The 15842-nt window shown below is 41.3% G+C and overlaps 1 protein-coding gene across 3 annotated transcripts in view; it reads right to left on the bottom strand.

The window, feature by feature from the left end:
* The window catches only part of B4GALT6 (beta-1,4-galactosyltransferase 6), a 65638-nt gene that overhangs the window by 32874 nt on the left and 16922 nt on the right, over positions 1-15842 (bottom strand). For 2 of the 3 annotated variants that reach the window (XM_029234059.1, XM_029234076.1), the window contains exons 2-3: positions 14296-14412; positions 6668-6781 (exon numbers count right to left, since the gene is read on the bottom strand). In XM_029234059.1, coding sequence (XP_029089892.1) covers positions 6668-6781; positions 14296-14412 — 231 coding nt within the window. The remainder of the gene's footprint in view (positions 1-6667; positions 6782-14295; positions 14413-15842) is intronic. The other variant, XM_029234065.1, reaches the window with a different exon arrangement.

Genomic DNA, 15842 nt, shown 5'->3' with positions numbered 1-15842 from the left:
ACGTAGAGAAACCCAGCTCCATGAGTTTCACCCAATCACAGCAATGGACTGAATGTTTGTTCTCCCCACCCCCCAAATTCATATTTTGAAATCCTAACCCCAAATGTGACGGTTTTAGGAGGTGGGCCCTTTGGGGACTGATTACATCATGAGGATGAAGCCCTCATGAATGGCATTAGTGCCATTATAAAACAGACCCCAGAGAGATCCCTCACCCCTTCCACCATGTGAGGATACAGCAAGAAGACAGCCATCTATGAAGCAGGAATCAGGCCCTCACCAAATACCGAATCTGCTGACACCTTAACCTTAGACGTCCATCCACCAGAACTGTGAGAAATAAATATTTGCTGTTTAAGCCATCCAGTCTATGGTATTTTTTGCTATAGCAGCCCGAACAGACTAAGACACACCCATATACTCACAAACACTGTTATTTTCCCTCCCTTCCTGACCTGATCAACAATTTTCCACGCTCAAATTCTGCACCCAAGAAATACCACTGAAGAAAATCACGTAAGCACATACTCCCACCACTGAGGTGACAGTACCTAATTTACTGCCTTAAACATAGTAAGCTTTCAGCAGAAACAAGCGTTATATTCTTTGTACATTTTGACCCCTACGGGGTAGGGAGGGCTCTCTTGGCTAACTGGTTAGTGAGCACCTTTTCCTTTATGATTGCTTGACTCCAGTTTGCATGCCCTACAACGTTCAAAATATCTACTCATCCTTTACAAGCTGCTCCATCCTTCTTGGCCGCCCCCTCACACGTATGTGGCCTCCCCTACTTTATTAGGAACACAGAAGCAACAGGTCTGAACCCCCTTTACTTTCCCCCCCTCATCTCCAAATGAACGTCACTCCCGCCTCAGGGCGGGAGGTGTCCCCCTACTACTTTCCAAGGCCAGTTCTTCAACCTGAGCACATTCTGTGTCCTGTCACTTTCTCCAAGATCCAGGCTCCCTGGATGCTTCCCTTCTCCTCCCTTCACTCCCCATCTGTCCAGAGTCTTCCCCTCCACGCCCGCAGCGCTTAAGGCTCACTTAAGTCCATCTCTTCCTAAAATGTTGTCCCCTTGACCCCACCTCCTCCACAGATTCCTTCCCCCCAGTCTCCTTCCCTTTCCCACCAAACTTCTTTGTTTTATTCATTTATTATTATTATTTGGCCACGCCATGCAGCTTGCAGGGATCTTAGTTCCCCGACCAGGGATGGAACCTGGGCCCCCTGCAGTGGAAGGCAGAGTCTTAATCACTGGACCACCAGGGAAGTCCCAAACGTCCTTGTTTTAAACCAACTAGTTTTTACAGACTTCTGAGTCTTCTCAGGACAGTTTATCTTGCTTCTCACGCTGCCGCCCCACTGGAATTGTGCCGACTGTGGTTCCGTGAGTGTTCTTCGTGCCCAATTCAATGGGCTTTCACAGTCCCTCATTCTACCTGCTCTGAGGTATGTGACAAGGTGAAGCCCTCTCCTTGCTGTCCTCTGGAACACCATCCCCTGACTCCCCTATGTCCCTGGCTGCCTTCCCTTCTTTGCTGACCTCCCCTTGCCCCTCAGACATGGATGTTCTCCAGGGGTCCACTCGTAGGACCTCACCTCCTCTCATCTCCAGCCCAGATCCCTCTGAAGAAATTCAGACCCCAAAAGAACTCTCCTGAGCTTTAAACAGAACAGGCCCAACACTGAACTCATTCACTTTCCCGTTCTCCAAATGTGAGGTTTATCCCACATTATATGTTTCAGTTAACGGCCACCGAGACAGAAACCTGGAAAGCAACCCTGATCCCTCAGCTGGCCACCACGTCTCTTCTCTTCAGCGCCACAGCCCCGGCACGTGCCCGTTGTTCCTCTGGGGCCCTTGCAGGAAGCTCCTCACGGCCCCTCCAGGTCCCGGCACTTCCCCATGCTCATCCATTTTCAACTTCTCATCAGGATCATCCTTCCAAACTACCGTCCTAGTCACACCATGTACCTACCTAAAGCAGATGAAGGTTACATTCCCTAAAGCAGTGTTTTCTGGGGTTTCCCTGGTGGCGCAGCGGTTAAGAATCCGCCTGCCAATGCAGGGGACATGGGTTCGAGCCCTGGTCCGGGAAGATCCCACATGCCGTGGAGCAACTAAGCCCGTGCGCCACAACTACTGAGCCTGCGCTCTAGAGCCCGCGAGCCACGACTACTGAGCCCATGTGCCACAACTACTGAAGCTCGCGTGCCTAGAGCCCGTGCTCTACAACAAAAGAAGCCACCGCAATGAGAAGCACGAGCACCGCAACGAAGAGTAGCTCCCGCTCGCAACTAGAGAAAGCCCGTGCACAGCAACGAAGACCCAATGCAGCCCAAAATAAATAAATAAATTTTTTTTAAAAAAGCAGTGTTTTCTGTTTTTACCCTATTTTGTCCCTAGACCCTTGGAAAACCATGTGCCCTTATCTTAGAGAGATACACACCAGGCTGTAAATCAACCCTCTGCACACACTCTCAGGGGCTCCGTTCCCTCTGATGCCCACCTCACAGATGCCGACAGCTTCATGGAACCCAGGCAGCCCTCGGACTGGTGAGTCCTTTACACAGGGCCCTTCACCTCCCTATGCAGCACACATCTCACTACACACCCACCCCGGTCCCAACGGACCACTCCCCATTCTTAGAACACAGGGCCTCCTGTGCTCGGACACTGCCCCCTCAGCTACCTGCTGAACCATCCTGCAAGACCCACTTCCAATGTCCCCTCTCTCTGAAGTCTCTCTTTCCTTCCAGAAGGAAACTGCTGTCTCCCTTTCATCACATAACAACCCTTCCTCCGAATGTGTAACCCGCTCCAGCCGGCAGGCACGTACTCAGCTGTGTTTCTCCCCGCCTGCCCCTGCGAACAACACAGGGGCAGCTGCAGGCGGGTCACGACTGCTCCGTTCCTCTGCAGTGGCCCCCATCACTCTTTTCTACAATAAACGTGGGCATGATGGTTTGTTACATTAAGCATTACCTGAGCTTCTCTGAAGTTTATAAATTCATCTCAAAAAGTCCTTGTAGCTTTTGTTATGCTCCTAAGGCTAGCAACTATAGAAACTATCAGGGTTAAACCACAAAGGCAACTACTCCAAAAATGCTAAGGACAAAATATATAAAAGTCATTACAAATGTACTCTATTTGAATAGGAATTAAAAGACAGGAAATCTACAGGTAAGTCCATCTTCATTTTAATGCAAAGTGCACAACTGACATTTTCCATCTCTAACCTCATCCAGAAAATCAAAACATCCATGCTAAGCACTTATTATTTTTCAGCTCTAGATAAAGTGAATTGTTAGCACGGAGAGTGTCACATAAATATAGTAAAACTGAAAGTGGATTCACCCTCTGGAGAATCTATAAATACTAACAATAACAAAGAAGTATTCACTCATATTGTACAAATAACATTTAAAATAGATTTTACACTGTAACTGATTGTGAAATAATGCTGAAATCCATGAAATCAACTTTATGTGAATTCCAACTGGAGAAGTTCAAACTTCATCTTTATGGTAATCCAGTGCCAGCAAAAATCAAAAAGAAGTTACAGCTAGATAATCAAACAACAATTTTAAGCCTTAACTTCCCTTCTGGTGATTATAGGAATTCAGTATCATACATACTTGAATGGTTTTCATCTAAGTAGATCACCTTCTTACACAGACTCTCCTTGACTATTACTTGGGGAGGTATGGTATTCAATTATTTTGTGTGATATGACAATAAGATTTTTATACATAGGTATTTTATTATGCTGTTCTCTTTCATCAATGGGAAACAATTCTGTTAATTAAAAACAAATTAAGGATGCGTAGCTAAGTAAAAAATGCCTTAACTCCACACGATTCTCCTAGGTTTCTCACTCTCTTGATCATCGTAAAATCTGGCTCCATCATTCAAAGAAATGAGGAAAAGGAAAGGGAACAGCAAATTAACGTCTACCAAGTTTCAAGCACTGTGCTTCTCTTTATCCTCACAACACTGTGAAGTGGGCATATAATCCCAGATTTTACAGATAGGCAAACTGAGGCTCTACTTTGCAGTGGTCACAGGACTAGTGAGGGGGCTCTCCAGGATGGCTCGTGCCAGGCCCCTTCCTAAGGAGTTATCTGTATGAGGGCATATTTTCTACTAAACCATCCCATCAGGCTGGCCACAGCTAATTGGACAAGGGATTGGTGCTGGACCCAAAGCCAGCAGAGCCATGAGGAGGCCTTCTGTGAAAAGGTAGCTGGCCCAACGGGTGAGATCCTCTCTTGCAGAAGAATGCAAGACTGATGGGAGCAGAGGGGAGCAGGTCACCAAGACAGTCAGCGAAAGGCAGTGAGAACAGCTGCGACACAATCTTTCAAGCACGTGACAGAAGCATTTATGAGTTACGGGGCCAGGGGAGAGGAGGGCAAGCAGGAAGGCCTGGCAGGAAGATGCTCTGAAAAAGACTTCAATTAGTACCCAGAAAGCACTAATTAAGAAAATGGCAACTAAACCAAGAACAGAAAGATTTCCTAAAACTATAAATCCTTGAATATGCAAATTATGAAAATGAAATTACTGTAATCAATATTTCAATAGAACATTACACCCAGTGGTCTCAGTACTACACAGACAAAAACATTCATTTTTAGAAAGCCAAGGCTGCAGTGACAAAGTAACGACAAATACATAGCCACAAAAACCATAGCTTCATTCTCTATTACGGGACAGCAAGGAGATAACAATATTAGAATCAGCTGAAAATTTTTTTTTTTTTTTAATACTCAGGCTCTGCATCCAATTAATAAAATCAGAAACTTAGGGGTTGGGTCCAAGAATTATGAAAGCTATGGTGCAGCCAGGATCAATTCTAGATCAGTGGGTCTGTGGCCTAAGGATCACCAACATCAGCATGACCTGGGAACTTGTCAGAAATGAAAATTCTCAGACCCCACTCCACACCTACTGACTCGGAAACTCTGAAGGTGTGCCCTGCTATGTGTGTTTTATAAGGCTGTCCAATGATTCCGATGTACCCTAAAGCGTGAGAACCATGGCCTTAGATGATAATGAAAGGTGAATCATACTTTTTATTACAGATATATCTATCAACAACATACTGAAAAGAATCCTACAAACATGACAGGCAAAGACTAACTTCCTCAATAAAGTCACATAAAGACATAAAAAACACACCTTAGATACTGAGGACATTAAGACACGTGGATAAATAAGCAATTCAAAATAACATTTATTTGTATTTTAATTACATAAAAATCAAGATACTAACTTATATGTATGAAGTATGCTTAAAATCAGAGGAGGGAGACACAAACAATAAAAAACTGCAAAATAACAGCCGTGTGGCTTCTGACTGATTATAGAGGTTTTTTTAAACGATAATGTATTATCTTCATAATTTTGAAAAAAACGTTTAAAATACAGTTATCTTGATCCCTACCTCATATTATACACAAAAATTCAAAACAAAATTGTAAAATTACTGGAAGGAAATAAAAGAGTATTTGTATGGCTTTCGGGTAATAAGGAAAGCTTTCTTAAGACCAAAACAAGCAAAAACCTTAAATAATGATATAGTGATTCAATAGTGATTGATACACTTAGAAACATAATTTTAAACGTCTATAAAATAAAAGACTCCATAAACAAAATGAAAAGACAAGCCAATTGCAACACATATAGCAGACAATAGGTCACTGCTGGAATATATATAAAGAACTCCCACTGATCAATACAAAAATCTAATTAACCAATAAGGAACCGATAAAACGGTAACTGAGTCACAGGAGAGAAAACTCAAAACTACTCACAAACACAGCAAAAGTCACTCAAACCCACCAGTAATGAAGAAAGTAAGAACTGAAACAAGATACCTTTTTTGATTTGTCATAATAGCAAAAAGTGTTTTATCTATAAGAATAGCAAAATTTTTAAAGTCCATCAATATCAAAGTGGTGCATTCACGCTTTGCCCCTGGGGATATAAACTGGTACCGCGGCTGTGGAGTGCAACCACACCAGCCTACCTAGCAATTCCACTTTTAGGCATGAACCCTCAAGCACACATGCACAGGGAAATCTGTATGATGTTGTTCCTTACAGCACTGCTTTGTGGTAGCAAAACAGTGGAAACAACCTAAATTTCCATCAACAGAGAAAAAGGTAAATGAAATGTGGTACATTTATTCAATTATTCAAAGATACACTATAGAACAGTTAAGGGAAATAAACTGATCTCTATGTATCAGCATGGACAGTTCTCAAAAAATAATTAAGAAAGCAAGTTACAGAAGGAAATGTAATTTTAAAACCATTTATATAATTTCTTAAAACCTTTGAAACGTTCTAATTTCCTATCTATGTAAAAGATAGTGTTAAAACCATTTTAAGGATAATTTTAAGAACACACATCAAACTCACAACAGAGGTGAGGTTACTTCTGGGTAAGGCATAAGCTTTTTCTTTAGCTTTTCAATCCTCCTCCCCCTCCCAAAAAATTGCTTTGCACCCCTCTCAAAAGAAAGTCAAATAACATGCTACGTGATATGAATACGAGCACCCCCAATAATGGCCTGAGGGTGGTGTGCTCAAACCATGCGATTTTATTTTATTATAATACAAGCAAATAGTTAAGTCAAAAGTAGATGAAACTTACGCATGTAAGGCAGCTTTTCCGGGCAGGGGAGGTATGGCGAATATGTGAAGTTTCCCGGAAGATACGTTGTTGCTTGAACAAGATAATCACTTGAATTATTGCCTTCAGGATAATCTTAGAGAGAGAGAGAAAAGTTACAACCAAAAAATTGTCTTTTGCTTTGCTCCTAGTATGAAATGTGTCACCGTCACTGTGTAAAGACTACAATCTGCAATCTGCAACAGTACTTAAAAGCAATTATCTATAAAGAACTAGAGAAAAGCAAAATACAGCTGCCGTGACTACTCTCCCATTCACCCTTCACCGCTGCCAGATGGGACCTCTCAGCACGATTTCCCCGGGGGAACCTGGGACAAGTCTGGGGAGCAGCAAGGCCTGATCCATGCTTACACACAGAGCAGGCCCATTTGCCACCGTAAGAGAACAGGTGTTTCCACCCTTCCCCCCCAGCTGAGCCACTTCGAAAGAGGGAGTGACAAAGTGAGAGAGTGGCATAGACATATATACACTACCAAACGTAAAATAGACAGCTAGTGGGAAGCAGCCGCAGAGCACAGGCAGATCAGCTCGGTGCTTTGTGACCACCTAGAGGGGGGGGATAGGGAGGATGGGAGGGAGGGAGACGCAAGAGGGAAGAGATATGGGAACATATGTATATGTATAACTGATTCACTTTGTTATAAAGCAGAAACTAACACACCATTGTAAAGCAATTATACTCCAATAAAGATGTTAAAATAAAAAGAGGGAGTGAAAGTACACCAGGGGATCCTCTCCAGTATCAAACAGCCCAGGGTGTTCTGGACAGCCACACAGCCACAGCACACTGCTTCCACATCCATAGAGCAGAGGGTGGGAGTAATGTTTTCTCATCGCCTCACACTTGAGAAACTGCAATTTACCCACTCAACTGACTTTTGTAATACAGCCCATTTAAAGTCCTTAAATTAGTCATTCCCAACCCGTGGGCTGCAGTTTCTAGAGAGCCCTGGAGCTGTTATTACATTAGGTCCATTATCTTTAGAGTCAGCAAATTATGGAACACCGAGGGTACGGTTTAGAGCACCAAAGTCAAGTGCTGAGTTCAAATCCTGCCCCAACGCGCACTAGCTTTGTGGTACAAAGCAAGAGAACAGAGTTTCTCATCTGCACCTACCTCATGCTGTCGTTTTCAGATTTCAGAAAGATAAGTGTACAAAGTGCTCAGAACAATCCCTAGCCCATATGCATATTCAGGAACTTCAGCTAGGAGTGACTGCTTTAGAAATGAGCCCCTGACTCAACCTGGAACAATCAGAGCCTTGGGAATTTTAAACTTGGAACCAAGGAGCTCCCATTTCAGTCCCTTTCTGGAACAAAGTTCTGAGAGGCAAATCTGGGAACCATGACCTGCCAGCTTCCTGCTATGTAAGAGGAAGTTGGTCTGAGAGAATGAGACCAACATGTGGTGAGTAAGAGATGAGAAATGGAAACCGCTGATTAAACTCCCATCTGTCTTCTGGATCACAAACCCTGTACCCACAGGAAATGAAGTTCTAGCAGACACTTTAGGAAAATGTGAAGACTTTCAGTCTTCAGTAATCTGCTCTGATAAGAGAGGTATTCCTATCAGAACTGGCCTGCATGCAGAGTGAGAAAGGGGGAGAACGGGCATATGACTTAGAAGAGAGGCCTGTCAGCCAGAGACCAGCAAGCAAAAGGCTGAAGGTCAAAATCACAGCCTTACTGGACTGTAAAAGCTAAACCCTCTCACCGCAGAATCCTGGAAATTGAATATGAAGCATGTGAGAAGAGTCAAAGAAAACTAAACACCTCCCGTCCATGGCTTGGCCTAACATAAATATTCACTCATCATCAGAATACAGGAGATGACAGGAATTCCCTAGCAGTCCAGTGGTTAGGTCTCCACACTTTCACTGCCAAGGGCCTGGGTTCAGTCCCTGGTCAGGGAACTAAGATCCTGCAAGCCACGTGGTATGACAAATAAATAAATAAATAATAAAGTAAACTGAAGAAATTCTTTAAAAAAAATATATACCGTAGATGGGGATGCAGCCTGGGAGCCAGGATGGCACTTTGGAGCAAAGAGACACACCCCACCTTCAGGCCCACCTTCTGGAAGGGGCCTTGCAGAGTGGAACCCCTTATGAATAAGTGGAAACACCTTACAAACTTGGAAAGGCATCAGTAAGGAGGCTTTAAGGTAAGTGTGTTACCAGAAAACCCCAACATGATAAATAGGGACCAATGATGGTACAATGGCTAAGGCCTATTCCACCAGGAAGTGAGAAAGCCCCAGTAACAGAATCCTCCCCAATGCCTTTCTCCAGAGGAGCCCTGGAAAGCATCTGATAAGGAAAATCCTCTAAGGCAAAGGAGGGGGAGGGATTCAGTGGACATTAGCTGTTTTGTACGCCAAGACACACAGGGACGGACTAACACCACGGAAACCCCTCTAGGAGCCCATACTCTGTATCTCACCCATAGATATCTGAAAGATTTAAAGATACTAAACATAAAATAAGTGTAAGGAAGTCCAATAAAGTTCTGGTTCTTTTTTTTAAATCCCTTTAAAAATATATATCTAGATATATATCAAATTTCAAGTTATAGTAACAAAAAATAAAAGTTCTGCTTTTATGGGGACTCCCACTATGTTAGCTAAGCATCTACTCTACACAATGCACTTGTAGGAGCTGAAAACAGAAGATAGATAAGCTTGTCCCTGGCAGTGCACTGCCTTTATGTGTTCCAAAGGCAGTGTGTGTGCTCGTTTTCATATAATCCTGAAGAAGATAAACATTAACACTCACGCATTCCTAATTTCTTAATGTCACGTAGTTAAATATAAATAAGGGTACTTTCTTACTGTAAATAATTTATTAATTCTTGTCATTAAAGCTTGGGCCCCTTTTCTTAGCCACACATAATTTATAGACTCTATTAATCCACACCTAACTCACAGAGATTTTAAGCTCTCCAGACATCTCTGCAACACAAACTGTTAACAACAGCTCCCTCTGGGGAGTCTCATGGCAACAGGAGGGCTGGAGGACTGTTTCACTTTTTATTCTCATGCTAAAATGATTGAATTTTTTTTTTACAAAAGAACCCATTGATCACTTTCATCAGTTTTCAAAGAACTAATGTTAAAAAAAAACAAACCTTAAAGACATGCAGTATCAGTATATTCATGTCCTTTAAATACGAAGTTTTGGAGCTAAACATGTTATTCTTGGCTACATCATTACAAATGATCATAAGGATCTCAACTTATTGCCAGACTAATAAAAACATCTGTATCCATTAAGTACTGTGTCCAGTGGTAGTTACATCATCCCAAAGTATTTTGTATATAAGGCTATCCACCCCCTTGCCATTAGTCTATAAACCACTTTTAACTGAAATCAAATTGCCTTTGATTTCTAGCATCTAATAAAGGACCTACAACATAGTAGAAACTTACTGCAAATAAACACTTCACAACTGATAATATAGCCAACAATGATTTAAACTTTTGGAGACTCTGATGTAATAAACCCACAAAATCGTTACTCCTACAAAAGTGGTGAGGCCCATGGAGTATAACCCACTGCTTTCAAACTCAGGAGGGTTTTTTTTGTTTTCTTTGTTTTTTTTTTTTTTCGGTACGCGGGCCTCTCACTGCTGTGGCCTCTCCCGTTGCCGAGCACAGGCTCGGGACGTGCAGGCTCAGCGGCCATGGCTCACGGGCCCAGCCGCTCCGCAGTATGTGGGATCTTCCCAGACAGGGGCACGAACCCGTGTCCCCTGCATCGGCAGGTGGACTCTCAACCACTGCACCACCAGGGAAGCCCCCAAATCAGGAGTTTTAAAAGGTGATGCATGACAGATGCACTGAAGGCTGATCCACCACAACTGCTGTAAAATGTAGACATTATTTCGTCTAATGAATGGATGAAACCACAGTGAGACCTGGCCCCTGCCTTCTTCCTTCCAGAGCCACACCAAACAAAAAGGAAACACAGAATGAAAACCGCTGGACAAGTCCCCTCTTCAGCTCTCACTGGACCTTAGGAGAACAGGACCAAAGGAGACCTCTCCAGGGCTTTGGTTTCCCTGCAAAAGGCAGCTTAAAGCAGGTAACAGAAACTCAATGAGCATTCCAGTCTATTTACTGCTAGCCTGTCATGTCAGTCTGGCGATGTCTGTGGGCCTCCGACCATGCATCCACCAAATGAGGAAGTGTGCTGGGTTATTTCTAACAAACCTACCAGCTCTAACACTGCGTGACCCTTGTCATCTGTTTTGATAACTGCTCACTGAATACATTTTGTTTTCTTAATCTGACTGACTCCGTGGGCTACAAGGCAAGGCACCATTTGATTATAAAAGAACATGGTTTCTTTACAAAAATTTTACATACATCTCTTTACACTTGGTGCTTCAGAACGTTCAGGCACAGGGTTAAAAACTCCTTTTTGGAATCAAATGTACTTAGAAATATCACAATTTGCCACTAAGTGTTAAATATTATGTTTTTTGCAAACTATTTTCATTGGCATATAACACTGTGTTAGTCTAAGGTGTACAACATAATGATTTGATACATGTATATATTGTGAAATGATTACCACAAGGCTAATTAACATCCATCACTTCACACAGTTACAGTTTTTTTTCTTGTGATGAGAGTTTTTAAGATCTAATCTAAGTGATAGTTTTCTTTTTTATTGGCCATGCAGAGGGGCATCTGGGATCCTAGTTCCCCGACAAGGGATCGAACCCATGCCCCCTGCACTGGAAGTACAGAGTCTCAACCACTGGACCGCCAGGGAAGTCCAAGTGATAAATTTTAAATGAGTCGATACATGTTCATCAACTCTCCCCCGGAGCTCAATTAGCTCTTTGTAAACCTTAGTGTCCATTATCTCCTTTTTGGCAGATTTCATCTGTACAAGTCTGTGCAGAAATAAATCACTGCATTATAAGTAGCTATTTACATTTCCATCTCTCTCAGAAACCTAGACATCTTCATGTAAAGGGAGGATTTTTTTTTTCTTTTGGTAGGAATCCTTTATTTTTGAATAGTACTATTTGCCTTTTACAATGAATGCTAAATGCCAGATCTTCATTTTATTCTAACAGTTCTATGAAACAGGGTAGATGAAAAAGCTGGGCATAAAGAGCTTGCTGAATCTTTTAAATATACAATAGCTAGTTGGTATAAGAACAAGTACTAGATCCAGAGTCTTCTGATCCCTAAACCAGAGAACATCAGAAGTCTGAAAGACAAGCTCTAGTCCTGGTTGACTAGTTACTAGCTGTGCAGCCGTGGGTCAATCACTTCGTCTGGGGCCGCAGTTTTCCCAGCTGTATAATAATGGGGTTGAAGTAGGTGATCTCTAATGGTCCTTCTAGTTCTAAAGTTCCAAGATTATTTTCCCCAAAAAAGGTAATGTGACAATGTGGAAGAAAGACTATGCTGTTTAAAGGCACAGTTTCAGGAGGCTGTTTTTCTTCATCTTGTATCTCTAATATCTAGTTAAGTATACCTACACTAACTACTCAAGTTAAATGAACACGGCAGAACCTCACAGTTGCCTATTCAAACTCCATTTTCCCTTTCTTCCTTGGTAACAGAACCCCAATTTCATTCAGGGCAGCAGGGAGCCCAGCTCAAAGACTATCATTCCCAGGTGTCCTTACAACTAAGTTCTGGCTAGTGAGATGTAAGGGGAACTACTACATGGGACTTCCGGGAAGGGTCCTTACAAAGGGGGCACTCTATTTCTTCTTCTTCCCTCCCTTCCATCACTCCTTCTAATGACCCAAGGGCAAACATAGAGACTGGAGACCCACAGCCATCTTAGCCTGTGAAGCTACATGACAGAACAGAAGTGGGAAAGTGTGTGAAGACTTTCTCCACAACAGAAACAGTCCTCCACCCAGACTTCTTTTGTACAAGAAGCCTCATGGGTTTAAACCACTGCAGGCAGGTTTCTCTTACAACCAAACCTAATTCCTAACTGATACAATAACTGACGGTCTCCTGAGAAGAGTTGCACCATCAGTAAAGGAACCATGTGAAAATTTTCCAAAGGTTCATAAAAAGCACACTTTCATCAAAGGATGCACTGGTCGTTCAGTCTTCACTGCAACTATGACTTGGTGAGGGGAAGAGAGGATTTCCTTTTTTTCAGCTGTGGGATGCTGCAGTGGGGTTGAGGGCAGGGTTGTCTTGCCCAAGTAAACAGTTCTCCTAATCAAAAATGCAACATTCACGCATATAACTTATTCATACTCCAGGAAAATAACCTGATTAGGCACAGATTTTATTAGCACTCACTTATACAAATACAGTAACTTAAAGATGCTTAATACTTCAGCTGAATGAACTTTTAGCGAATACCTTCACATCAACTTATTCAACCAGGACAAGTCTTAGCGAAGCTTTTCAAATGTTTAAACTTCTCCTAAAATTGACCTACTGTTCAGAAGACCAATTAATGCAGAAGACCAGTTCATGAGACTTTTACCGTACTATTAAAATATCAGCTCAGATGAGACAGTCTTTCTAAAGGAAATTTCTTTGAAGTTAAAAGGAAGAAGAAAATTAAGAGTGTTTGATTGGCGGCATCATAATATAAATCAGGCAAATGACTAGGACAGATTTTGCAGAAGCATGTGTGACATTAAATTAAGAATCAATGTCACAGTCTTGAATTTTTAGAAGGGTCTAAAAGTATTACCCATCTTAACGCCCATTTTAAGAAAATATACCTACGGTTGGGAGATAGGGACTTCCTATTAGGGTGTAGGGATATGTGTGTGTGATTTACAGTGGCACAATGAAGGAAGAGCTGTTGACATAAGTCTTTCACTTTAACTGTTTAAAATGAGAATACAGTGGATGCAACAACTGATAATCAGCCACTGAACCCTTGAAAATAACAGCCAATTCTACTTCAGGAAGACAATGTGGAAACACTGCCAGAGAAGAGCACAAGCATCCTCCCACAGCAGTTGAATCTATTTACATCATTAAATCACTAGCTTGGCCTATTACACAGGTTTTAACCTCATGTGATTCTGATGGAGATTCTTCTTCCAGATTATATTTAAAAAAAACAAGAGCAGCTATTGATTTCCAATTTTATATGATTTCTCCCATTAGCCCCTAAAAAGGCCATACAATTATTAAGACTCTTCTATAACTAAAAACAAGTACTTTCTAGACATAGCTGGGAAAGCATCTTAGGAATTAGAATGGGCATAATGAAGATGGCAGTATGGCTAAGATGAATAAATTACTCTCTTTGTGGGCAATTTCTTTTCAACACAGTAGGCAAACTGAAAAAGTACAAGCTGTTTTTCATATTTTAAGTTATGTTTGCAAGAATTAACTTAAGTATCTTTATACAAAACCCTCAACACCTTGGTGATCGTACCCTTATATATCCTAGAATACATGACAGTCCCAACTCAAGCAGTGAAAGACCCTCTCAGTGCACTTAGTAGGAGATCTTCATCTTTAACAGGAAGGTACTTGGAGGCAGAACCAGAGCCGAAGAGATTTGGTTTACTGATTTATGACTCTAAGGGTAAGAAGTGGAAGCAAAGCAAAATTAAACAGGAAGCAGTCTTACCTGTACCATTGAGTGTAGTGTTTTTATTTGTGTACAGCCTGATCATATGTCCTATTGTTTTTACATTCTCCCTCAACATTATTCCTCGAGCTTGTACCATAAAGAGATATGTGTTGGCTATAAAGGAAAAAAAAAAAGAGAGAATGTCATGACTCAATAAACTTTTTTAAAATTTTTAAAAATAATATTCAGAATTGAGGAACTGCCCAATAGACCCAAACTGACTCAATTAGTACATCCAAAGGGAAAAGAGAAATATAAAATGACTATTTCCCATTATCAAAAACTTACAAAAACAAACTCTTTTAAAAAAACAATAAAATGAAAAAATTAAAGTAGTAACATCCATCCATCAAACAGAATGAGACTAAATGAACAAACTGAAATATCGTAATTCCTTTATCCATAGATGATTTTCTACTATAAAATATACTTAGAAATTTCGAAGAGGCATTTTTTTATAAGTATTCAACCATATACTCCTAAAATTCACTTTCTCTAATTCTATATTAATTCCCTCAAACCAAAGACTCCACAAAGGTGAGGATTCCATCTTGAATCACAAATATATCATAAATCAATATCTCTAGTATGGGTATGGATCTTGCAAATTCTCAAGGCGTTGGAGGGGCACAGTGTAGAATGATCTAGAATCAGTATCACTTTTTGTAATTTTTCTTAAATACTTGAATTTTTACACTCCCTTTCAATCACAAATCTACCTACCAGGACTGTAAAAGCAGATAAAATCAAAATCAATGTGGCATTTTCAAGCTGTTAATCTAATTCTCCAGAGTAAGTGCTTCAAAAATAATTTCTAATCTCCTCCTTTGGGAGAAACTGGTAATTTGACAAAGATTACAAAAATCCCTCACTTTTGAGATGGCAAGCCTCCTCAGACAGGCACAGAAGTCAAGTCAAAAGACCTTTTCTTTTTTGGTCCTTATTCTGCTACCATGGGCAGCTCACTGGATCTCAGTTTCCTCAACTAAAACTGGCAGTACTGCACTAGGTTTCTCTAAAGCCCCTTCTACTCTAACTTCTCCAAGCATGAAGCTAAAAATCATAAACTCCATTCAGACAAGAGGAGGAAGCTCATTTTCATGGCAAAACCAAGAAACTGCAAGGCTCGGTTAATGGCTCTTTCAATTTTAAGATAAGCTGTCTCCCAACACAGTAATGACACTCTCGAAAAATGAATGCTGAATGAAAAAATCAAAAATGCCGACTCATTTTCTGGGCCCAGCTCTGCTTCTTCGACATGGTACAGAGAAATGAGCAAAACGTTTGCTACCTCCTTTCCCATTTTTTTGAAATTTGAACTTGCTCAAAGTACAAATGAACAGAAAATAGATAACAAGAGAAGCAGAGTGTATTAACACTTTCTCTCACCTTCAAGCCATAAAAGAGAGAGAAACAGAAATCCAGGTTCCACATAAGCTTTACCTCAATCATTTTTAGTAGACTGTCCACATCCTCTCTAGAAAGCACTCCTATAATTAGATTTAACTTATTTAGGCTTGAATTTATTATACCAGGGTTACAAG

Source organism: Monodon monoceros, unplaced genomic scaffold, assembly GCF_005190385.1.
Source record: "Monodon monoceros isolate NGI ecotype Baffin Bay Population unplaced genomic scaffold, NGI_Narwhal_1 Super_Scaffold_1, whole genome shotgun sequence".
Classification (NCBI taxonomy): Eukaryota; Metazoa; Chordata; class Mammalia; order Artiodactyla; family Monodontidae; genus Monodon; species Monodon monoceros.
The sequence above is the reverse complement of the archived record's forward strand: the minus strand, read 5'-3'. Positions and strand labels throughout refer to the sequence as shown.